The 26576-nt window shown below is 40.5% G+C and overlaps 1 protein-coding gene across 1 annotated transcript; it reads left to right on the top strand.

The window, feature by feature from the left end:
- The first annotated feature begins 6149 nt into the window (after window positions 1-6149).
- Window positions 6150-26269, top strand: LOC308377099 (NACHT, LRR and PYD domains-containing protein 3-like). Its single transcript, XM_080853661.1, has 11 exons — window positions 6150-6201; window positions 7567-7725; window positions 9188-9334; window positions 11526-11639; window positions 13035-13279; window positions 14681-16448; window positions 21301-21471; window positions 22004-22174; window positions 24367-24540; window positions 24993-25039; window positions 25641-26269. The coding sequence occupies exons 2-11, from the start codon at window positions 7580-7582 to the stop codon at window positions 26174-26176; spliced, it is 3519 nt and encodes a 1172-aa protein (XP_080709787.1). The 5' UTR covers window positions 6150-6201; window positions 7567-7579; the 3' UTR covers window positions 26177-26269.
- The last annotated feature ends 307 nt before the right edge of the window (window positions 26270-26576 follow it).

Here is a 26576-nt window from a genome sequence, read left to right as displayed (position 1 = left end):
TGTAATTGTTGGAAGCCAAAATCATAACATGAATTGAAGTTTGCTTAAGTGCCCAGCCCTAGTACAATACCCTCTGAAACTTGAAGTTGCCTTGGTGCAGATATTGTTTTATACCATTAAGTGTGAACACATGTTGATCAGTTTCTTGTCTCTCCTTGTGTTTTTGGACGCCAGACACACAGACCTCACACTCACTCTCTCTCTCACACACACACCGACACACCAACAAATTTGAGAAGCTTAAGTATGCGTAAAATTACATTCCAATGTTGTACTTTTCTGCATTATTCGTGTGAGATCAAATCAGTTTCTTCATACCTAGTGTAGTGATGTTTTTTCGAAGATGTATTTAAATAGCTACTTTATTAACTTAGATGTAGGTCACTCCTTTGATACAACGTCCAATATAGCAAATATGAATTTAAACTGTCCCTTTTGCAAAGTGGCCCAGATAAATTATCTGATGATTAGAGGTCAGGCAGGGAAGTGGACTCTAAAGGAATCCAGAAGTCCAAATAAATAATATGGTAGCAAAGGGATAAGTCAATGAATAGGCAGTTGGTAAAGGTAAAAACTAGTCCCAATTGGACAAGTAATAGGCAAAATAGGCATAAATAAATATATTTACTCTTCATCTTCCTGATTGCTTTGTCCCTTTGTCCTTGTTTCTCTGCTGTCAAGGTCAAGGTCAATCTTAACCTGACTGCCTTCCTTCACATAATAAAACTAAGAGCACCCCCCATTGCTACTATAGCCATTTGAATCAGATGTATCAGATATAACATTCCTCTAACAGTAATACATATTCATGTTTCCTTAAATTATCATTTAGTTCATTTAGTAACAATAAAAAAAAAGATGGCAGATCTTATCTGTTTTGGAAAAGTATATGTGTGACCGTCTGTTTCTGTTACAGAACTGACAATGCTTCAGTAAGCAGAGCACGACCACGTTTGCTGAGATGTAAGTCTTAATGGTTAAATCAGTAACTGTATGAATTGAGATCATTCACAGACATCTGTTCTGTGTGTTCAGTCTGTAGTCTGTCTTTACTGAGTATTATGCCTGCTGTAGGTGTTACCACTGCACACTTCACAATGATTTGTTTGATGTTTATTTGTGTGTGTGTGTGTGTGTGTGTGTTTGTGTGTGAAGTAGTGTGTGTGTGTGTGTGTGTGTGTGTGTGTGTGTGTGTGTGTGTGTGTGTATGTGTATTAGCGTGCTGTGTCTAGAATGTGAATTAATGTGTGTGTTTGTGTGTGTGTGTGTATGTGTTTGTCTTTGTATGTGTTCATGCTTGTGTATGTGTGTATGCTTGTGTATGTGTGTGTGTGTGTTTATCTATGTGTGTGTGTGTGTGTGTGTGTGTTTAGGTTTGTCAGCAGCCGCTGTCTTTTCTGATGATGTTATTCTCTCCTCTCTTCTCTCCTCTTGTCTGCAGATGCCTGTGAGCTCACACTGGACCCAAACACAGCAGGGAGAAATCTCTCTCTCTCTGACGTGAACAGAAAGGTGACACGTGTGAAAAATGAGCATCCGTATCCTGACCACCCAGAGAGATTTGTCTTGTGGGATCAGGTGTTGTGTAGAGAGGGTCTGTCTGGACGCTGCTACTGGGAGGCTGAGTGGAGTGGGAAGGGGGCTTATATAGCTGTGGCGTATAAAAGCATCCAGAGGAAAGGGGGGATGGGTGATGACTGCCTGCTGGGACATAATGACAAGTCCTGGAGTCTGGAGTGCTCTCCTCACACATACTCTGGCAGTTACTTGGCCAGACACAATAATGAAGACACTGACATACCTGCCCCCTCCTCCGGCTCCAGAAGAGTAGGAGTGTACCTGGACTGGCCTGCTGGCACTCTGTCCTTCTACAGCGTCTCCTCTGAGACACTCACCCACCTGCACACGTTCCACTCCACATTCACTGAGCCCCTCTATCCTGGGTTTGGGGTTTGGCATGACTCCTCAGTGTCCCTGTGCCAGATGACATGACCTTCCCATGCTGCAGGAACACAGGAGTCACCCACTCCTATTCTTACACAAGTGTGATGCTGTGATGGTATGGAAATAGTGATATGTGTATTCTGTTCATACACCACTGATTTGATGATACTATGAAAATGATATTATATTTCTGCATATTTTGTACATTTTCTGAATTGAATATGTGGGTTATAATAATTTTGTCCGGCCCTTTTTTGAGTTTTATGCGGAATAAAGTCAGATTTGGCATTATTTCTCAGATTTTTTTGTGTTTTTCCAATGCAAACTAAGTAAATAAACATATGAATACAAAAGTATTTGTAATTGCAACACTTTTCTGGGAGTAGTGGTGCATTATCTGACAGAACTGCAGGGGTGCCAACATTTTTGTCCATGACTGTGTATATATATATATATATATATATATATATATATATAAAAAAATATTTAATTAATTATTACTGTGTACAGCAGGGAAGCAAACAAAAGAAGTTATTAACACAGCACATACACAGAGCAGGATACAGCAGTTATTAAAACAACGTGCACACAGGGCAGGGGACATTAGTTAAGAAAAAAACATACATGCAGGTAATAGAAGCAAACAATGCACCTTTGACCGGGACAAACACAGGAGACGCACTAACTAACAAAACTACAGTAGAGACAAGACTTGGGCGTGGAGGCAGTGAACCTGACGATGGCCGCCCACCTTCGGGGACATCCTTGCCTGCAAGTATCAGGTTAATTAGCACAGCACACTACGAGGGAGATACTACCATCTCTACGGGTGAGTTCACCACCTGACCATGGGCACGGAAAAAGAACACAACTCAAAGTAGTGAAACATCACCACGCGACTGAACACATCTGACATGGTGCTTAGTTCAGCATGGAAGCACACACTAGAAAAGCCAGAGAGGGTCAGTGGCGACTTGACAAAGGAAAATAAATGATAAAGATGTAAGCTCAACTTGAGCACTTCCGTCATCACTTCCACGTCAATCACGGAGTTGGTACATTCCCTTTCCGGTAAATTTCATTTGTAAAGATGTTTCACCATTTTGTAAATTTGTTTCAGGGCTTGTAAAAGTGTTTTGCGTCTTGTTTATTTGTTTTCTGAAATGTAAATTTGTATAGGGACTTGTAAATGTGTTATGGTAAAGTAATTTTGTTTTATGATATGTAAATGTTTTTTTCCAAACTGTAAATTTGTCTCAAGCTTTGTAAAAGAGTTTCAAATTTTGTACATTGGTTTGCACTTCTCGGCCACTGAAGGTATTGATCAGGTAATTGTGATGAGGCAAATTACATAAGTGTGACAGTCATAATAGATACAAAAGATAGAAGTTGACTAATTTGGGTGGGCAGAGCAGAAAATTAGGTGAAATTTTTCTGTCAGATTGAAGGCAGTGACCCGCACACAGATACACCCTTATAACCCACTCAAACAGAGAGGGTGCCAACAAAGGATCTAGAAGTGGGCAGTTCTCTCCTATGCAACACATTCCTCCCCTGACCCACGCTCCCCTTGTTATATGTGCACGCAGGCTCTGGAGTTTCTCTTAATACTTCTTGACATGTTCGTCAAAGGCAGGAAAAGCTGTGCTCTGGTTTCACAACAGAGTGGAGAGGAAGGGAAAAGCTGAACCTTTCAACTTCTCACGGGTCAACTGAGGAGGGCTTTAGCAGGTTACTAGGAGTAGTAAAGGAGACAGGTCGATTAAAATCATAGCTAGCAGAAGTGTGCCTGCCTCTCTCTCTGCCTCTCTCTCTCTCTCTCTGGGGAAATAAAGAGCTCTCTCTCAGTCCTGCCATGTGGGTCGCTTCTCGTTCTTGCCATGTTGTGGCTTGCAGTGCCTCACTAATCACCACCCAAGGCTCTAGAATGAATGCGCACACACACACACATGCCCACACACACGCCCACACACACGCCCACACACACGCACATACACACATGCACGTCTTGACTGTCTTAAATCAATCACCAGCAGCTGGTTTACAGATAACAACCCAGCATGAGTTACAATAACCAAATGAACCAACAGCCTCAAGACAGCGTTTGGGTTGAAAAAACAGCCCCGCATTATTTGCAGCCACCACTGATGTGTCCCAATCCAATCTCACCCTGAAGTCTGAAAGAAAAAGAATCAGCTTCAGTTTAGGAAAGACAGCAGCTACCAATAAGTAAACCAATGGTTAAAGGTTGGTCTGCAATTCTGGTGAAAAGTTGTTGATATTTGAATTCAACAGCCAATCAAACTACACCCCTCCCTTTCCATGTTTCTGATTGGCTGGTGTTCTCTATGGCTAGGTTTACAAATAACAGACATACAAATAAATGTACACATACATGTACGTATATTAAACACAAATGCATATGGAAGAAAAAGAAAGAGGGGGGGGATACCTATTTAGTATTTGACCTTTCTTGTTACTGTAGAACGAGATGGAAAGAAAGAGTTCAATCATGACAATATCATAGTATCGCCCTCAACACACCTTAAAGGCACCCAGTGCAACTTTCGAGGCTTAAAAATAAACATTACATTTTCTAGTCTTTTTTACACGTAGTAAGTTTCAATAACTCCATACCATTACATACCGACATTCAAGCAGCAAAGATGAGACGTTGTTGTGTGTGGTGAGAACTGATAGAAAATCGATAACAACAACAATCGCCGCCATTTTCTTTATTTTTTGGTAACCTAAAATAAATAAAGCAGGTTCCAGTCAATGGAAAAATGGCTTCTCCCCACCGGCGACTGTTGTTGTTTACGATTTTCTATCAGTTCTCACCACACAACGTCGTCTCATCTTTGCTCCTTGAATGTCAATATGTAATGGTATGGAGTTATTGAAACTTACTACGTGCAAAAAAGACTAGAAATTGAATGTTTATTTTTCATTGAATGTTTACATAAAGTTGCACTGGGTGCCTTTAACCTTCTATCACCGAACAAGTCCAGCAGGTTATGTAGAAGAAGTGTCTGAGCCTCAAGGAACTAGATTCCAGTAAAACAGGCGAATGGCACAGCAAACATACTCATACTCTACCCATACAAGTAAAATTCACTAAATACAACTGGAAGCTAATGAGACTCAAAGGAAATGGATCCACTACATTAAAACAGACAGGTGAAATTTAGGAATGGATTGTAAGTGTGTGTGCATCAACAAGAGGAATGTATAGAATCAGGTGAGATGAGAGAGAGAGAGAGAGACAGGTGTTTTTATCTCCCACCCATCTCCCAGTCAATCATCCTCCCCACTGCTGCCTGCAGGCCACTTTAAGGTCTGCAGGGGGTCGTAACACATACAGTACAATCAGTATGTTTATTGTTTTCCTTCCTTTTCCTCAATAGGTAGATATTGCCTGTCACAAAGGCAGAGGTCAGTCTGAAGGACAGCTCGTCCTCAGCCTCCACCTCATAGTCACACACACACACACACACATTAATACACATCAATGCACACAGGCCTCTGTTCATGATGCCCAGCTTCTCTTGAACACCTGTAAAACACACACACCATCTGTCAGTTTGAAATGTATGATTGAGCTCACAACCCAAAATCAGCCTGAGAGTTAAGTGTTCCTGCAGCTCAACTGCTAGAGTAAGGTGCTATCAACAGCAGGGTCAGGGTCATGGGGTCAATACCCCGAGAGAAAACAGACTGGTGGGAAACTCTGCAGTCTCTGTTCTGTACTGTAACAGTGTTTAGTTTCGGTGGAATAGTAAATAACAGATCTCTGTCTGAGAGGTGAAGAAGAAAAAAAGAATCATCCAGAGAGTGAACATACTGATAAGAATGTAGATCTGTAGCCTACGTGTAGAATGTATATCTGTATGTGGATACTGCATCTGTACTGTATAGTAGATCCTGCACTGTACCGTGCTGTGCTGTTTCACACAGACAGGGCAGACACGAAGACAGCTCAGACAGGGTTATGCATTGGAGGGACACAGGACAAAGTGCTGCAATATGAAAATATATTAAGTGATTATTATGTCACCTAGCCTTTCCTTTAATGGGGTGTCGGGGTTGGGTTGCAAGCTCCGTTATCCGCCCCGTTCCGGCCTCCGAGTTAGACCCGGAAAAAGGAGTTCCGAGTTGCCTCGAACACGCCTTCAGAATGAAACCAAAACGTACGGTACAATCGACACGTGTAGAGGGAAACAACTTTCTGACGTTTGAGTAGTTTGCTTGTGTCAGGTGAGTCATAAAGTGATAATTTGAAGTGATTATAATGTGTTATTAGTCACGCGGGGGAGGTAAGATGTTTTGAACTCGCCGGAAAGGTACGTTATGCGTGTGCTGGGTTTTGTGAAAATCTTAAAATAAGCTCGGGGCATACTACTAGCGTGCATTTAGGCTTGCTAATTTATCTGCATCATTTAATGTTAGAGATTAGAGCGCAATATGTATCCGTATTACTTAAGCGATGCCTAGTCTTCTTTTTTATGAGACATGGTCCTCTTCTATCAAATACGAAAAGGTTAAGGTCAAAATGGCGGCGAAACAGGCGATTCCGTTCCCTCTACGCCACTATCCGTGGCCCGTGAGACGTCATGTTATTTAAGCGCTGCTATATTTGTATTAGAATGAATGCGTTGGAGGAGGAATTAAGTGGCGTTGAAGAGGAAAACTAGAAACAATTACATTTTACCTGCAGGCAATGCTACTAATATTATATTATATTATTTCAACTGATCTGTTAATAACTGCAGTAGCTTTGCAATCACAAATTCCACACCACAGTTTCATTTTCAAACTTTTCAACTTAAAGCATTACAATTAGCCTTCTGTATAACTTGAGATGTGTGGGTGCATCCACTTTTTAGTTATTTTCTTACAGTCTTAAACCCAAGACCTCTCTGCCTTTTCCAGAAAAGACAAATAACAAGCCTCTCTTGTTCAGTATTGACTCCATGCTTTAGCCAGTTTAGAACAACTGGGGGAAATCCAAATGGCAATATCTGTTAAATTTGACATACATTTGCACATCAAGCACACACACACACACACACACACACACACACACACACACACACACACACACACACACACACACACACACACACACACACACACACACACACAATAATTGTGTTAAGGTTTGGTTTCAGGTTAGGGTGTCTGCTGTTACTAAACATGTCAAATTTAGACTTCACTTCAGGGCTGCAAGTTTTTGAAGAATGAATTATCTTTTTTGTTCTTATTTAACCATTTCTGAAATGCATTAATTTACTGAATATTAAGTGAAAACAGCATTCATTATGTTAATGGTGTGGTCCACAGCAAATTAATGTTGTGTTAATCGTGTTTAGAGATTTTAAGATGTGACTACAGATTGTACAAAAGGATGTTAGCAACTGTAAAAAAATAAATAAAAAAAAAACTGTATTTCTGTATGAAAATAACCTCTGTGTAGCCCAAAATGAGCTATGCCATATCAGATCAACAGCGTGTCTGTTATGAAAGGTGTATTGACATTAGATAATGACACACCATCTCATAACATTGACAACACAGTGGCTATTATGTTTTTTTTTTCTTCAATCTGCTGTACATTCCTAGCCTAAATTCTATAATGAATCAAGACGTAGAGGAGGCTACAGGTCAGAGTAAGACACTCCGACCAGATTCTGCACTACACAGCTGTGTGACCATGAAGAATGACCAGGACATGGATGATCCTGTAAACATGAGCAGCACATCAACACAGACCAATGCAGGGTGAGTACAGAAAGCAGAAAGCATTATCCCTTGTATTCAGTCACTCAAACTTGCACAGAGACACACTCACACAAATTAGTTATCAGCTATCAGCTTAAACAGGATTAATACAGTCACACCAGTTGTGATATTCAATTGAAGAGCCAATACTGTAATGATGATCTATGACAGAAAGAGGCAGATGGCTGATATGTCAGGGTACAATTTAAGTGCATTTAACAAAGACTTCCCTGGTATCTTCTGTAGGTTATATACAATAATACATAATACATTGCCCATTATAAATCTCTTGAGTGGTTAAGGGTCTTTTGGAGCCATTCAATATAATCCATGAATTGTTGAGATCATGTTGAGCTTAAGACCGTCAGTTGTCAGTAAGTTGATTTTTGGGGAAAGGCAGCTTTTTAATTTTGGTTGTAGCCAAATGGGACAAATCATACATGCTTGTCCTGATAAAAGGGGGGTTGGTTTGAACCGGTAGATGGTAAGACCTGCTAGGCTCTAGGCCTGCCGCACCTCCACCGGTGCCCATCAGGGTAGCTGCATCAGCCGGGGACCACCATTCATGGATGTTTCGCCCCTTATCCCGAACATCTCTTGGTGGCGGGGCAGTGAACATAGTACTTTGCCCTCTTCCTTTCGTGGGCTCCCTCCATCCCCTCCTCCCATGGCACAGTCAGCCTCTCAGGCAGCGCAGATCTCTCAGTCTTGGCCCACAACACCACATCTGGCCACAGTGTGGTGCTGCAGATCTCCCCTGGGAAGTGGAGCTGCCTGCCCAAGTCCACTTCCATTCTCCATTCCACACCATTATAAAACAGGGAATTTTAATAATGACATCAGACATAATGAAAATGCCAGTATGACTAATGGTAATGTGGGTGAGGCACATACAAATGTAATGAAAGATCTTGAATCATTGATGGTATATGATACTTTGCAGTTTGCACATTGACTCAAATGATGATTTTTGTACTTTCTGCTTGTTTTTATTTTATTTATTTAAAATACCCCCCTCATTTAGTTTATTGTTCAACCTCTCTCTCTCTTTCTCACACCCTTACTCACTCACTCACTCTCTCCATCTGTCTCCCTTTCTTCATCTCTTTCTCTCTCTCTCTGTCTCCCACTCTCACTCACTCACTCTGTCTCTATCTCTCTTTCTCTCTTTCTCCATCTCTCTCTTTTTCTCCATCTCTTTCTCTCTATCTCTCTCTCTCTCACACTCTCCATATCTCTCTTTTTCTCCATCTCTCTCTCTCTCTCTCTATCTCTCTCTCTCTATCTCTCACACACACACACATACAGGAATAATTTCAAGTGTGAATATAATTATCACACTTCTTTGTGCGTGGCAGATAATGTTCAATATCTTTAAATGACTGTCTGTATCAAGACATAATTTTGGTGTTTGTAAGTTTTCTTTTATGTACCTATTTTACAAGATGTTTCCTGTTTTCAGTGCTCCATGTGAACATGAGGTACTTCTTTCTAGACCACAGACAAACAGACCTCCATCTCCAGTGCCCAGCTGTGTGTCCATGAAGAGTGACCGCTCCATGCATAATCGTCCTGATATGAGCAGTGGACCAGCCCAATCAGCTCTCAAGTGAGTGGAAGAGATTCAAGAAGAATATTTACAATTTGTAACATGGTTCATTTAGGGATGGGAATCGAGAACCGAAAACCGTACAGCACTGTTCAAATATTATTTAGCACAGTGGTTCTCAAACTCTGGTATATCAAGGACCGCCACAAATTAGACCAGGGAGGGATGCCTATTTGATACGATTATTTTGCAGGCTACCCCATGTGATGAGATCTTTGAGTTTAGATGTTTTATTACAAAAATTGTATGAAACCCAATACACACTGCTTAAATAAAACTCTAAGCCTACTTTCAAAGTATTGTTTGTTTAAGATAATGTAGGCAACTGCTAACTAGCTAGATAATGTATGCAACTGCTCGCTAGCTGGTTTATAAAGAAAATCAAACTAGCGTCTTCTCTAAACTGGCTAGCTTGGAGAAGCCTCTGTTCAATGATTGGCTGAGGGGGTGGGAGGCGGGATCTGCTGCTGCTGTCTTGAATTCAACGTGATTGCTTAAAACACCATTAAGCTGAATTGGATGACAGTTTTTTTTATTGCAGACTCTTATTTTTTTGCCTTAGGCGCTCGGGATTTTTCATAGGCGCCCCGGAAAATGGCTTAGGCGCGCGCCTACATTTTATCTATGCAGGAAAAACCCTGGAGAGATCCCTATTTGATGCGATTATTTTCCAGGCTCCCCCAGATGAGATCTTTGAGTTTAGATGTTTTATTACACCAATTGTATGAAACCCAATACCAAATCAGTCATACATTATGTTACTTATGGTTGGAACAAAACAAATACTTTTTTTCTTTATTGGGACCCCCTGGCACAGCCCCATCAGCTCTAAAGTGAGTTCGGACCTTAAGCTTTTAAAAGACATTCAGACAAGAAAAAAAGACAATTTGTTACATCTGGTTATAGTCTCTCTCAAACACACACACACAAGTATAAATCGATTAAAGTGTGACAAAATAATTAGCACATTTCTTGTGCATGTCATATTATTTCCTCTATCACAAAAGGACTATCTGACTATCTCTCATGGTGGGGCAGTGAACAGGGACGTTTCCCAAGCATCCTTGCCTTCTCTGCTTCCTCAGGGCTCAGATACACATACGCGTCTTTTTTCAGGCAGAAACGCTTCAGTAACGCCTTGGCAAAGTGCGGCGGCCAAAACAGAAGCGGTGCGCTTCCCTGCCTTGCGCTGGAAAGTTGAGAATAGTTCAACTTTTAAGCGCACCTAAAAAAGGCTTCAAAGACGCAACACGTGGTGGAGAAGGGGCGTACGCTTTAAACGCGCCGTACCATAGGAATCAATGCATTTGCTCGCGTCCCGTTTTTACAAAAACGCGTATGTGTATCTGAGCCCTAAGACAGTTCTCTGGTGGCTTTGTGTAACTCCTTGCCCCTCAGCTTTTTCAGTAGGCGAGCCACTGAGCTTCCGACAAACCCCCTCGTGCCAACCTCCACTGGGAAGAGTTGCGTACTCCAACCACTCTACCTGTAATCCGCGACCAGGTCTGAGTCCTTTGCCCTCTTCCTTACATGGGCTCCCTCCATCCCCTCCTCTCATGGCACTGGCAGCTCCACAAGTAGCGCAGATCTCCGTCTTGGTCCACAGCACCACATCTGGCCTCAGTGCGGTGCTGCAGATCTCCCCTGGGAAGTGGAGCTGCCTGCCCAAGTCCACCTCCATTCTCCATTCCACACCACTATAAAATGGGGAATTTTAATAATGAAAACACCAGTATGGTTAATGGTAATGTGGGTTTAATGAAATATCTTGAATCACTTAATCAGATAATACTTAATGTTTTGTGTGATTGTATATGATATATTTGCAGTTTGCACATTAATGATTTTAGCATTTTCTTTGTTTTTATTCACTCACTCACTCTCTCACTCACTCACTCTCCATCAGCTCTTTCTTCATCTCTCTCTCTCTCTCTCAGGCTCTCTCTCACTCACTCACACAAACACACACACACACACACACACACGCACACACACACACATACAGGAATAATTTCAAGCCTGAATATAATTATCACACTTTTCTGTGCATGTCAGATCATTTTCAATATCATTAAATGACTGTCTGCATCAAGACATAATTTTTGTGTTTGTACGTTTTCTTTATGAACCTATTTTACGAAATGTTTCCTGTTTTTAGTGCTTCATGTGAACATGAGGTATTTCTTTCTAGACCACAGACAAACAGACCTCCATCTCCAGTGCCCAGCTGTGTGTCTATGAAGAGTGACCGCTCCATGCATAATCGTCCTGATATGAGCAGTGAGCCAGCCCCATCAGCTCTCAAGTGAGTGGAAGAGATTCAAGAAGAACATTTACAATTTGTTACGTGGTTCATTTAGGGATGGGAATCGAGGACCGAAAACCGAACAGCACTGTTCAAATATTATTTAGCACAGTGGTTCTCATACTCTTCTATATCAAGGACCACTAAACTGCCACAAATTAGACCAGGGAGGGATCCCTATTGATACAATTATTTTCCAGGCTCCCCCAGATGAGATCTTTGAGTTTAGATGTTTTATTACAACAATTGTATGAAACCCAATACCAAATCATTCACACATTATGTTACTTATGGTTGGAACAAAACAAATACTTTTTTTCTTGATTGAAAACAAAGAAAATCCCCTGACACAGTCCCATCAGCTCTAAAGTGAGTTATGGATCTTTAGTTTTTAAAAGACATTCAGACAAGAAAAAAAGACAATTTGTTACTTGTGGGTTATACTCTGCACACAATCACAATCATACACACACACACACACACACACACACACACATGATAAATCAATTAAAGTCTGAAAATAATTAGCACATTTCTTGTGCGTGCCATATTATTTCCTGTATCACAAAAGGACTATCTGCGTCAAGGATAATTATTGTGTTTGCTCATACTATACTATAGTAGAGTAAAAAAATCAGTCTGTGTTGAGAGTTTCCATCTATCTCCTTGTGTTTCTATAGAGTTATGAGTTAGCAACTGTGTGGTCAAAAAAGTGAAACATGGCTTGTACTACTTCTTTGCACTGTCTCAAAGTAGTGAAGTGTTTCCCAGTCAGCTCCTATGTTGGCATCGTCTTGAAGGTCATAATGAATTTCCTCCACCATGGGTAAAAATCTTAAGAACTAAAATAACTTTCTTTATTACACGGCTCTTTTTAATGCTGTAGAATGCTCCATTCACTTGAATGGGGCTTCCCAACGTTCTGCGGTCAGTTATTAACCGATACCTGACCGTTGCTATGCAATAATGACCGCTGTCAAGGAAAGTGGCCTTTTTGCCTCTGATTCACGTCTTTCGTAGCACTCCGCAAGTAGTCCCGTAACTTATCAATGGAGTTTCAGCGGACGGTTGAGCAGCTGTTCTAAAGAATGTTCAACGTCTTTGAAGTTCAACGTCTTTGGCGAACTATTTATCTGCTTTTTAACACTACGTATAGTAACAAATACATTGTAAAAAGACACGCCGAGTTTTGTTTCGGCAAGTAGCCGTATAATAAGCGGGATAATGTATAGAACGCCGGTCATTGTCGGGAAAATAAGCCCCTTCAGGGTGAAGCTTCGCGTCGGGGTGCTGTACGCCATGTCGGGGCTTATTTTCCAGACAATGACCTGTGTTCTAAACATTATCCCTTACTTATCAGTGAAATATTAACTCTGCTTTGTCATGTCACTGCAGTGAGTTGAAGTCTGATCTGACCCAGAATCAGTCCCGGTGTGGAGTGTGTGAGAGGGTACTGAGGGACCCAATCATCACCACATGTGAACACAGTTTCTGCAGGCAGTGTATCAGCAGCTACTGCGAGCAGCCTGGACTACCAGTAAACCAAGCCTGTCCCCAGTGTGGAAAGACACTAAGAACTCAACATCCTATACAGCCTCATCTGGATGAACACACAGACATAGTAGAAAGGACCGAAGTAGGTAAGAGCAATATGTATCATTTTAATCAAGATATTATTATTGTTGTGGCCTCCATTTTAAGTGCAAATGAAAAGAAGATTATGCACACGTACCACCTAATCCAGACATCCACATTATAAACAGAAACTCAATTCCATTTGAACATCAAAGTGTTTGAATAGTGTAAGGTTAAAAGAGACTGGCCTATACTAAGATTTGTGCTGTGGTGAGAAATTGGAGGAGAAATTGATGTTGAATCTAAATGTCTCTCATACACACCTCAAAGTGTGCACACAAATTGCCTTGTAACCACACCACGATGATGGAACTGGGAGAGGGCAAAGGTTTCTGTGTGTTCGTCTTTCTGTGCTTTGCTGAAATACTATTTTTTTAAGGACACTGTCTTCGTAAAACTTAATTAATCTTGCTTGTTTTCGGAATTCAGCATTTGTCCCTGTTTTTTTAATACTGTATTGCAACCCGTTAGACCTATGGTAATTTCTTTTGAATACCTCTGTTTTGACGAATACCCTGTAACTTGTTCTGGGGAAAAGCTTAGAGAGGCCACAGTGCTGCCCCGGGGCTTACCAGCATGGTACATAAAACCGGTTTAGGGCCTGAGTGCCAGGCTGCTTTGACACTTATACTTATACTTCAGTTTTCCATAGTAAAATCTGAAAGAAGACACTGAAGCATTTGTGAATTTGTGTCATTCTCAAAACTTTTGGCCATGACTGTACAATGAAAGTCCTTATCAAAAGAGAATATAGATCATTAGCATAATTCTGTGCCTGCACAGAACTTAGGTTAACTTTGGTAGCTAGGTTCGGGAGATAGATACATTTCATGTAATAATGAACAACGAAAAGGTCACTGCTGAGAACATTTCAGAGAAGGTGAAGGCTTTAGTTAGTTTGTTTTCACTCTAATGAAAAAGCCCAATTTGGATCGTCATCACAGCTCATAACATAGTGTATTTTGAGTATTCAGCCAGATGTTGTCATAAAAACTTTGTTGTGAGCTAGCTGAGAAGCAGTGGGATAATTCATAAATGCATTATAACAATTAAAATGACCAAATATTGTGTATTACTACAACACCATTACTGTAACTGATATTTAAAAGTAGGCTAGGTGAAGTTATGTAGGACTACAAATTACTTTGTTAACAATCACAAGGCTCTTGGTAGGAGAAAAATTCACCATTCCTGCTCTAGAATATCAGACAGGGTTTTAGACTGTAGCTCTACAGCAGATCAGAAAATTACTATTTAATGTTTAAGGTGCAACAGTTGGGACAAGACAATGGATATTTGTGTCTGGTATGTTAATGATAACTTGGCTGAAGAAATCACAAATGACAATCAATACTGTGATTGCTAATACACATGCTACTATGTTCATTTGTGTTCATTATAAACAGCTGACAAAGTCCTGGGGAGAGTTAAAGAGAAGCATAAAGCCAGTCTGAAGAGGAGGTTTGAGAACATATCTGAAGACATCATCAAACCAGGAGCTGAGACACCCCTCAATAAGATCTACACAGAGCTCTATATCACAGAGGGAGAGAGTGAAGGGGTGAATAAGGAACATGAGGTTTGGCAGGTAGAGTCAGCATCCAGAGCACAAACCACAGAAGACACACATATCAACTGCAATGACATCTTCAAGCCCTTACCTGGACAGGAGAAGAACATCAGAACTGTGATGACCAAAGGTGTTGCCGGCATTGGAAAAACAGTCTCAGTGCAGAAGTTCATCCTTGACTGGATAGATGGGGTAGCCAATCAGAATGTAGACTTTATGTTCCCCCTGCCTTTCCGTGAGCTGAATTTAGTGAGGGATGAGCAGTATAGTCTTCACCAGCTTCTGCTTGACTTCCATCCTGAACTGAAGGAACTGAAGAATGGGGAAGACTACAAAGACTGTCAGGTTGTGTTCATCTTTGATGGTTTGGATGAGAGTCGATTACCTCTGAATTTCCAACAGAGCATGATATCTGATTTCAAACAAACATCGTCAGTGGATGCTCTGATGACAAACCTCATTCAGGGAACTCTGCTTCCCTCTGCACACATCTGGATAACCTCACGACCCGCAGCAGTCAGTCAAATTCCTGCTCAGCACATCGATCAGATCACAGAAGTACGAGGGTTCAATGACCCACAGAAGGAAGAGTACTTTAAGAAGAGAATCAGTGATGAGAGTCAGGCCAGCAGAATCATCTCTCACATTAAGGCGTCCAGGAGTCTCCACATCATGTGCCACATTCCAGTTTTCTGTTGGATTGCAGCCACTGTTCTTCAGCAGATGCTGGACCAGGACAACACCCAGGAAATCCCCAGAACTCTGACTGAAATGTTCATAAACTTTCTACTCATCCAGATCACCAGAAAGAATCAGAAGTTTCAAAGTGGAAAACAGCCAAATAAAGAGCAGCTTCTGGAATCACAAGAAGAAATAATACTGAAGCTGGCAAAACTGGCTTTTTACAATCTAGAGAATGGCAATGTCATGTTTTACGAAGAAGACCTGAGAGAGTGTGGCATTGATGTCAGTGAAGCCTCAGTGTACACCGGCATGTGCACTGAAATCTTCAAGGAAGAGTCTGTGTTTCACCAGAGGAAGGTCTACTGCTTTGTGCACCTGAGCATCCAGGAGTTTCTGGCAGCACTTCATGTATTTGTCTCCTACAGCAATCAGATGAAGACCATAGGGACATTTTTCTGCTTGGAAGAATCGCTGAAGTTGGCAGTAGCCAAAGTTTTGGAAAGCGGGAATGGACACCTGGATCTTTTCCTTCGCTTCCTTATGGGCATCTGTCTGGAGAGAAATCAGAGAATTCTGCAAGGTCTACTGAACCACACACACAACAGCTCAGAGAGCATTAAGAAAATATGTCAGTACATTAAAGAGCTCAATAAAGAGGATCTCTCCCCTGAAAGATGCATCAGTCTTTTGCAGTGCTTATCTGAAGTGAATGATCATTCCATGCATGAGGAAATTCAAGAGTACCTGAAATCACCAAAGGGCATCAAAAATGAATTGTCACCTGCTCACTGTTCAGCACTGGCCCACATGCTTCTGATGTCTGAGGAGGTGCTGGATGAGTTTGACCTGAAGACATACAACACGTCAGATGAGGGACGCAGGAGAATGCTCCCAGCCCTAAGGTGCTTCAGAACAGCACAGTGAGTTTCTGTTTCAATATTTTTGATTTCATGCTCTTAAATTGTTTCACAAAAGGTGGGTTTTTGATGATATTCAGCTATAATATTTGTTGGTACAATGTGATACACCTTCTCTTGCCCAAATATGAATATGAGCACATTCATTGTTGCTCTGTAAACACTCTGGGCCAGATTTACTAACAGGATTGCGCCCATTTCAGGCATAAAATAGCCGGTGCAAACATAAAACAGTATTTACAAAGGAGGCGCATTTGAGTAGAAGCGCAGATTACCGCTGCTGGGAGGGTATAAGGAAAAGTGGGTGTGTGCTGCAGTAAGTGCGCCTAATTATGTGTTCTGTGGTATTTACTAAAACTGCCTGGCGAGAGTGCGTCTCAAATTTGCGGGATAATTATGCGCCCCATAAAAGCACGTCTTAACCAGGAAGCGCGTTTTGATTGAGTCTGAAAACTTCATTATGGCAGCAGTTATTAGAGCAAGGCGAAGACACAGACAAAGACAACGTGCAGAAAGATTTTTTTCAACACGACTAACTAGGGCTGGGGGTAAACGGTTATTTTCTAAACGATTCATCTGGCGATTATTTTATCGATTAGTCGACTAATCTAACAACTAATTGGACGATTAGTCTAACGATTATTTTTCTGTTGCTTGATTAAAACCATAATGTATCTCAAATAAATGCCAAAAAAAATCTTAATAAGATACTTTATTGAGCACCGTTTTGCATAGCAAAAGTCCAACAATGCATTTCATGTTTATCTAGAGGCACAGTAAAAATGTTTGGTACTCAAATGAGCCCTTTCACACTTGGATGTGGTGCTCATTAATTTAAATGTTTTCAGTGCTCATAAAACATGAATTCATTCATGAGCACTGCGCACCACCTTATGTGCAGCCCTGGCCTGGACATTGCTTGGCGCCATTAGTTGACATTGGCGATTCACGTAGTGAATCATGATACATACTATAAGCTGGCCAACGTTAGTCTAATGTTATGTGATTGACTCGTAAATGACCACAGCATGAGTTAGCTCTCTGTGCCGTTTGCCGTGTTGTGCAGCCGTAAGTTAACGTTAACTAAACTGACACAGCTGTCTAGCCGCTAGTAGCTGGCTAACGTTAACTACTAGCAACCAAGCACGAACAAACTGCACGGAGAGCTAAGAAGATAGTTAGCTAGCACCACCGAAGTGCGCAGAGCTCAAGCTAGACAACACACTGAACAAACGTTAAATACGAGAGACAAAGGGGTGCGTTTGAGAATGGAGATAGAAACGCAACCCATTGTCTCTCGTGAAGCGGACAATAAGTAACGTTGGTTACATTCATTTAACGTTTGTTCAGTGTGTTGTGTAGCTTGAGCTCTGCGCAATTCGGTGGTGCTCTGATAAGTTGCCTAACCAGCCAAGCCTATCATGTTAAAATGTTTTCAATGTATCTGGCTTACTGTGTGTGTGTGTGTGTGTGTGTGTGTGTGTGTGTGTGTGTGTGTGTGTGTGTGTGTGTGTGTGTGTGTGTGTGTGTGTGTGTGTGTGTGTGTGTGTGTGTGTGTGTGTGTGTGTGTGTGTGTGTGTGTTGCGTATTTCCCCTGGATATCCTCAAAACTGCATTACAGTGGTTTGCTGTGAGCGTGCGCATTAGGCACTAGGGAGTGGGCTGCTGGGCTCATTCAGCGACAGAATTTCTACTGATTCAGATTCAAAGGACTCAAAAGATCCGGATCTTTTTAGTGATTCACTCAGAAGATTCATAGTCCTTTTAGTGACTAAAAATTCCCATCACTACAAAGAAGTAGTAGGCTTACCTTTTATTGTAACCTAACTGTTATGGTTCATTTTTCTGAAATAAGAGGCCTGACTGCTATGTTCCCAGCAAACTTGAAAAGAAGAAAATATTATGCCATGATTTAACTTCACAATAGGCTAAGTCCTTGTTTATCTGAAATGTGCACTTTATAATTTGACTTTGTACCGCCCTGTTTGGCAATGTTGTTTTTAAAGTTTTTTTAAAGTTGTTTGCTTAAAGCAAGCTAATCCACTTTTCCATGTTGACAAGAGCATTAAAATAAAATAAAATAATGTTGGAAAATGTTTTAGAATAGATACAAATTTGTGATTAATCGCGATTCATTTTGAGTTAACTTAAAGTTAAATATTTTAATCGTTTGACAGCACAAGTTTACAATTCATTTAAATTTCATTGATCTAGCTATTTCTTATCAATTTAGAAAATGATAGGGCTGGTGCTAATTATAAACCGACACTTCTCAGTGACAGCCATACGTTACTGGTGAGTACAGAACAAACAGGAGTAATATTACTATTTGTAATACGTTCTTTCTTACATCAACATGGTCGTCATTGTCATACTTGCGTGATGAGTTGTAATTATTGGTGCACAAAAATACCGTCTCATCCTGTGAAAACAGATGCAGACGTCTCTGATTGCAAGCCATAACTGCAAGAGACTGTAATCCTCAGGCAATCTGTCAGTAGCGAAGTGTAGTTAAGAAATACTTCAGAAAAGTCAATGACAACACACCCAGTTTCCGGTTTCAAACTTAAAGTAAGTTGTTCATGTATCCAATTATTTCATGGGAATTCAGGGTATTATTTCATGAATTATTGTTGCAGTATACAAAGCAGCTAGCCGCGGCTGTTATAGTAGAATTCGAACAGGCTGTCGGCGGCCCCTTTGGGAATTAGAGGGAACCAAATTAAATTGATCTTCAAGGGGGGCGGAGGGTGCAGTTGGGGGGGGGGGGGGGGGCGCCCCCCTAATTTAATGGTAGGGGAAACACTGAAGGTCATGACATGAATGTGGTGGGGTGTGTGTGCGAGTGCGAGAACTGCTTGGCTTATAAAGGCCACCTTTCCCAGGTCCATCATCTCCTCAGTGCCCTTACCCTTCAGTCCAATGCCTAGCCACTGCCACTAATGGGGAAGCATTGGGCCACAACATGAAGATATAACTCACTCTTTTCACAGACAAATGTTTTTATATATTGACATTTAGTATTAGTGTTAGCTAAAGCAGGGGTTCTCAACCCTTTCTACTCCAAGGCCCACCTCTTTGTATTTGTAACAGGGTGGGGCCCAACAGACACCCCGCGTATTTAAGCTAATCTACTATTCCATTCTAATTAATAAGCAACTTTTATGTGTCACAAATAGGGATGTCACGAAACCGATACTTACGATACCTTTCGGTACTAAAGTAACAAAAACACTGACGAGGCACTGTAAGTACTGTGAGCGCCGGTGCCAGCTGTTAGAATCGGTTCTGCACTTCTTCTGGAACTGACGGGGGCAGTATACGCTTTGCTGTCCCAGTCGAAGTTTTGACATGTTTTTCACATGCAGATCTGCCATTTACTATTGTAAACGATGAGACTAGTGGAGGCGGCCAGGTGTGAAGTGTTGCCAGACTGAAAATGGCGTATCGTATCATAGGCTCATTTTGGAGGCTAATTATCATATCTGGCAACACTGGGAAGGCGGTCGACCATTGACAGTTCTCTCTACAGTCAGAGCTTGCGCAAAAAGGTGGAATGTAAGGGAGATACCCTTTCCAAAAGACGTAATACTAGTTTGTGAAACACCCAGACAAAACACAAATATCTGACGAGGCTAAATCGTGGACGCTTTTGGAATCCCTGCCGGACGCATTTTTTAGGTCTCAAAAAGAGGACATGTTTGGGTAAAACAGGACGTCTGGTCACCCTACAACATTATGCAAACGATGCTACCGTGTTCTTCAGACCAAGGGAGGTAGTAGTTTCAATTGAGCAAAGCACCTGAAAGACCGTCATCTGTACTTGTTTAAAGAACTCAAGGATAGTTCTAATTTATTTTAACGACATCCAGTTTTTCGATTTTTTTAATCTGTCATACTGAAATAGACGTTACATGATGTTTAAAATGGTGGGCACGTGTGTTACAATGGCTTATGTTATGTACTTAGTTTAGGTTAGCTATGCTCTAGTTTTAACGTTAGCCTAAAGCCTACCTTGGTTAGAAGGAGATAGAGAGAGATAAAGAGCATGTATCTTGCAAGTATCATGACTAGTGCTGTCAGTTTAACGCGTTATTAACGGCGTTAACGCGAACCCATTTTAACGCTGTTAATTTTTTTATCGCGCGATTAACGTTATTTTGCCCTCCCAAACTTTGTAGTAGGCTTACGTCACGTTTGAGTGAATTATGAGCGCGATACAGCGAAATGAATGATAACAAGCTTCTGAATAGAAAGTTTACCTTTAAAAGTTGTGTTGTGCAAAAGAAGCGAGCTTCACTGTTGTCTGAAAATGTCAACAGGCAGCTGGCAGCAAAAAATATTAAGCCATGGTTTAACTGCACTATAGGCTGAGTCCATGTTTATCTTAAATGTGCACTTTATAATTTTATTTTGTACCGCCCTGTTTGGCAATGTTGTTTTTCAATAAAATAAAACATTGCTTAAAGCAAGCCAATCCACTTTTCCATGTTGATAACAGCATTAAAATAAAATAAAAATGATGGAAAAAAAATAATTGAAGGGGCATGTAGAATAGATAAAATTTGTGATCGCGATTCATTTTGATTAATTTAATCGCGATTCATTTTGAGTTAACTATGACAAAAATGCGATTAATCGGTTAACCTGACTACTTACTACCTGTATTTACAGTTTGTATAAGTAGAACTACAACACAAAAAGACAAAATCAGTAGCTAAATGTTTCTCTGTTTACAGAAAAAAAGATACCAGAGTTGTTCTTTGATCAGATACATAGTAAGTGTGTATGTTTCTGTCAGTATATTTGTACTGTATATTTAAAAAATGATATGCCTTTCGATGCCGTCTTGCAGACTTGATGGGTGTAAACTTAACCAGATGTCCTGTGAAACAGTGAAGAGATCTCTGCAGTCTGCTAACTCCTTGACACAGCTGGATCTGAGTTGCAATGCCCTAGGAGATTCTGGAGTGAAGATCATTTCTGCAGGACTAACTAGTCCCCACTGTAAACTGCAAACCTTGAGGTTTGTAGACTTCATTATATTGACACCATGTAGAGCTGAGCCTTAGATCACTGAGGGCATTCCTGTGTAACATCAACAGTTTTGTCACATGCAGGTTAAGCTCAAAAGCAATGTAAACATGCTACGCTCTCTATAGTTTTAAGTGTCTTTTCATTACTTTTACGAAAATGGGTGAATTCCTTTTAAACCTGTCGTTTTTCGAATACATAGATAACAGGATTTACAGTAAACGGATTTGGCTCCCTGGCCCCACTATAAAGACTTTTTTACTAAACCAGATGATTTCAACTCTATAAAACAAACAATATTAAGTGATAATGCCATGTATGACATGAGTTGTATAACACCTTATAGATCAAGTGATTTCCATGAGCATGATTAATCTTTGGCTCCTTTTGGAGACATTGCGATTATTTTCACCAAGGTTTGTTTGGCGAAAAGCTTCACTGCAACTAGAATTTTCTACAGAAATAACACCAAGCTCCCCACCTGTCTCTTCCCATGGTCTCAATTATCATATATTGTGTTACAGACTTGGTGACTGTAAACTCAGTGGTGAATCCTGTGAGATTGTGGCCTTACTTCTGCAGTCAGTAAACACCCTTATAGAGATAGACATGAGTCACAATGATCTAGGAGATTTTGGAGTCCAGCTTCTGTGTAAGGGATTGGCCAGTCCTTTCTGTGAACTGCAAATATTAAGGTTGGTGTTTTACTTATTCTTACTTTAAGAAAATTCTCTTTAGATAATCTTAATAAATGAAGGCCCTTCTGAAGGACATTAGCATTGTATCACATTATTAAAATAATTAAGAGTCAGACTCCTTGCATTCCTGTACTCATCTGTATGGATGGCAACTCATGTCCTTTGTGATTGTAGTGTCTAGCTATTCCATTTGAGCTACAAGTGGTGGAAACATTGTGTAGTTAAGGTTTTCATTAGTTTTGCTTAAATCATAATGGAATTGATCTATTTTTTAATTATATTGCCTTCTGTTTGAGGTTTATGATGGGTTATGTCACCATAGCCTGGGTTTAATGCATGAGGCTTCACATCTTCATTTTAGTGGAAAGCAACACAATGCAAAAATGTACAACTTCTTGTTTTCATAAGGAATGAGTTTTGTTATCTTCAAGTTCATTTGTATGATATATGGTCCTCAACTATAATTACACCATTTAGCATGCTAGCAGAGCCAACTGTATTGGTGTTGGTTTGCTTTTATGGTGGATAGTTCATGGGTGGGTACCTAGTAGGTAGTTATTAGGTAGTTTTAGGAACAAAGACTTTATTGTTGCATCATTCGGTTGAACTATTACATTACTATTAGTATTACATACACAACATTCCAACCTAACTTTTATAATGATATCCAGCTAGGGGTCTTTGATTCACATTTATGTTATCTTATCATGGAGGCAGTCTTGTGAGCATTGACGACAGTTTGTGCTTTACAATAGTCAGAATCAGAATTATTTTATTGGCCAAGTATATTTTCAGATACAGGAAATTGACTTGGTGTGGTCTTGGTAGTCTTTAGAGTGTTGGATTTTTAAGGCGAGACACTACAGGTGAATAGGGTAAAAATCTTAAATAATAGGTATCACCATGAAACTTTCTCAGTTGATTAGTCATGTTTAGATGAGAAAAAAATGTATTACAATTGTTTTGTATTTTGATGTTTGAATATGCAAATTAGGCGTTATCTCATAAAATATGCGCTAATTTGCATAATATTTAAAAGACCATGTCTGATCATGGGATAAAGCCAGGTTAAAAAATCCTTTTCCCTTTTGTTGGCATATTAGATGGGAAAAAAATTACAGAGGGATTTATGGATATCTACTTTTGTTTTCCTGTAAATCAGAAAAGACTGTCAATAGCCTTAAAAAATAGATTTTCGCCATGTTTTTGGGGATATAATGTTATATAATTCAGGCTAGGAATAATATATTTACAAATCCCTCTGTAAATGTCTTCATAATATAGTTGGGTACAAGACTGGAAAGTTTGGTGTATATAGGTTGAACTGAAGTGGAGTTATTATCCTTGGAGTATGACAAAAAACTCATTTTGAGAAAATCGCATTTAAAGATTCAGGAAGTGTCAAGCCATACCACGTGATGCGTCTGAGCGAATCACGTTATCAGAAACCACCGCAAACCAATGAACTTGCGTCCTTAGGTTTAAACCCCCGTTTTTGCTAACATCATTGGTTACTGCTGGAAAGGAAATGTCCTTATTTGGATTAGATAACGTTGTGTGAGAGCTATAGCGCTTTCCAACGGTACCAAACATGTCAGGCATCAGAAAGCCGACATGCTGCACGTTACGTTAGACTGCTAACTTTCCTTGAAACCTATGAGAATGCTGACGCCGCGAACAGACAAAATGTGAATAAATATACACATTAATGTATAATTATGATATTTTCTTTATGCTAGTATGAAAGATTACATGTTTAGGGAGTGAACTAGCTCAAAATCTCAAAATTGACCACTGGTGAAAAAACGATGTTTTTGCCTGCCGTGTCTCGCCTTAAGGCGTAATATCAGGATAAGAGTAACTACTTCCACATCCAATCAGCAGTTTAACAATAGCATTTATTTATATACTTTAATGTCATTTTCTTCTCATTTAGCTCACAAGCAGAGCCCAGGTAGGACTGTTGTTGAGAAAGGGAACACGTGGATTAATCCAGAAATTCACAATAACAAATAAACAAAAAAAAATCCTTTCGAGCATATTGCCTACATGTAGTCCACACTAGACTGCCCCTTTAGCTGTTTTGAATCACACCCTCCCTGTGTCTCTATTGTGCTTGAATGTGACTGTCACTCTGGGGATAACTCTCTCTCTCTCTTTCTCTCTCACTCTCTGTTTGTCATTCTTAGGCTGCCTGGTTCTCTCATCTCAGAAGAAGGGTGTGGATTTCTGGCCTCAGCTCTGACTTCAAACCCCTCTCATCTTAAAGAGCTGGATCTGAGCTACAACCATCCTGGAGAATCAGGACTGAAGCTGTTATCTGCTAGACTGCAGGATCCCCACTTTAAACTGGAGAAACTTAAGTATGTACACAGAATCTGCACATGCAGGAAACCTGTTGTTGCATTATCACCCTTTTCATCTGAAGAATCCAGATTTGCATTATCTACTTTAATTTGTAGATTAAGAGTAACGGCATGTCAGACAAAACCTGATGGCGAAGCCTACATATAGAACGTGATGGGATTGGAGAGGAAAGCTTTTAGTTAAATGTTAGTATGATGGTCATATAAAACAGATGGAGAAAAAAATAAGGATAGCCTGGTCAAGAGATATGCATGTACTGTTAATACACACTCTATGCTACTTCTAAGGCAATCTTTTAGTTAAGTAGGATGGGCATGTACATGTGCAAACCAATGGACCAAAAGAGATGGATGTTCTGGTCAAGAGATTTGCATGTACTGTTAATACATTTAGAATCTCAAATGTATCTCTCTCTCTCTGTGCGTGTGCGTGTGTGTGTTATTCTTAGTGTGGACAACTGTGCAGAAATCAGACTCAGACCAGGCGCACAGAAATGTAAGTCCTCAGTTGTTTCTCCAAATGCAGCTAATGAGATGCCTTCAACCTGCACTTGGCATAATAAGTTGTGAAAATGAATACAATGGATACTTCATTTGTTGATTATTTCAATTTAGACTGACTCTTGAACTTGTCTGCTTGGCCCTAATGATCTGGACAAAGAACACAAAACACTCTGTCAGTCTAAACATTAAATTAACTCTAAGGTTTTTATTTTGAGGAAATGTCGTTAGATGGCAAACATTTGTGACAGCATACTCGTACAACTGATATAGCAGGTAGAATTTCACTATATTTTAAATGTTTTACATTGGATGTAATCAAAATGGTAACTTTCCCACAAACATAGTAACTGCAAAAGTAATTACTAAGCTAAAGTAAAAGAGTTATTACATTTATTCTGAAGTTATTACATTTGTTGTATTATCATGTTTAAATAGTGCAGATTTGTATTACGTTAGTGGGAGAAACATATGTGTGTGTGTTTGTGTGTGTGTGTGTGTGTGTGTGTGTGTTAGCCAGAAGCAGCTGTCACTCACCATATTCTGATGATGTTGTTCTCTCCTCTCTCCTCTCTCCTCTCTCCTCTTGTCTGCAGATGCCTGTGAGCTCACACTGGACCAAAACACAACAGACAAAAATCTCTCTCTCTCTGAGGGGAACAGAAAGGTGACACGTGTGAAAGAGGATCAGCGGTATCCTGACCACCCAGAGAGATTTGACAGGTGGAATCAGGTGTTGTGTAGAGAGGGTCTGTCTGGACGCTACTACTGGGAGGCTGAATGGAGTGGGGATGGGGCTATTATAGCTGTGGCCTATAGAAGCATCAAGAGGAAATGGCAGAATGATGTCAACGTACTGGGATATGATGACAAGTCCTGGAGTCTGTACTGCTCTCCTCACAGTTACTCTGCCAGACACAATAATGAGCACACAGAGATACCTGTCCCCTCCTGCGGCTCCAGAAGAGTAGGAGTGTACCTGGACTGGCCGGCCGGCACTCTGTCCTTCTACAGCGTCTCCTCTGACACACTCACCCACATGCACACATACCACTCCCCATTCACTGAGCCCCTCTATCCTGGGTTTAGGGTTTATTCTAACTCCTCAGTGTCCCTGTGCCAGATCACATGACCTCCCCATGCGGCAGGAAGACAGGAGACACCCACTCCTATTCATACACATGTGTGATGCTGTGATGCTATGGAAATAGTGAAAAGTGTATTAGATTCATACACCACTGTTCTGATGATACTGTTCAAATGGTGATCTTGTATTTTTGTATAATGTGTCCATTTTCTGAATTGAATGTGTGGGTTAAAAGAATTGTTGCAACAACATCATGTATTCTGCTCTCCTTAAGGTTAAGTTTGTTGCTGCATCTGTCCCAAGCTATTGTTGAGGCTGTGCATATTCAGCTGTTAGATTAAGTTATATTATCAGTCTGTTTGTTTCTTTTCTTTCTCTTTGTTTTTGCACATGTACTGTATACTCTAAGCCCCTGGTGGTGGGTGAATAAATTGCAAGCCACTGA

Source organism: Sprattus sprattus (genome assembly GCF_963457725.1).
Source record: "Sprattus sprattus genome assembly, chromosome: 1".
Taxonomy (NCBI): domain Eukaryota; kingdom Metazoa; phylum Chordata; class Actinopteri; order Clupeiformes; family Clupeidae; genus Sprattus; species Sprattus sprattus.
Note: the sequence above shows the minus strand (reverse complement) of the source record. Positions and strands in the feature narration are given on the sequence as shown.

What these genes read in the sequence shown, in the direction of transcription:
- LOC308377099 (XM_080853661.1), top strand. Translation starts at nt 7,580, where the DNA reads ATGAATCAAGACGTAGAGGAGGCTACAGGTCAGAGTAAGACACTCCGA. An exon ending in TCAACACAGACCAATGCAGG is followed by an intron (nt 7,726 to 9,187) that starts GTGAGTACAGAA and finishes TCCTGTTTTCAG; the next exon opens with TGCTCCATGTGAACATGAGG. An exon ending in AGTAGAAAGGACCGAAGTAG is followed by an intron (nt 13,280 to 14,680) that starts GTAAGAGCAATA and finishes CATTATAAACAG; the next exon opens with CTGACAAAGTCCTGGGGAGA.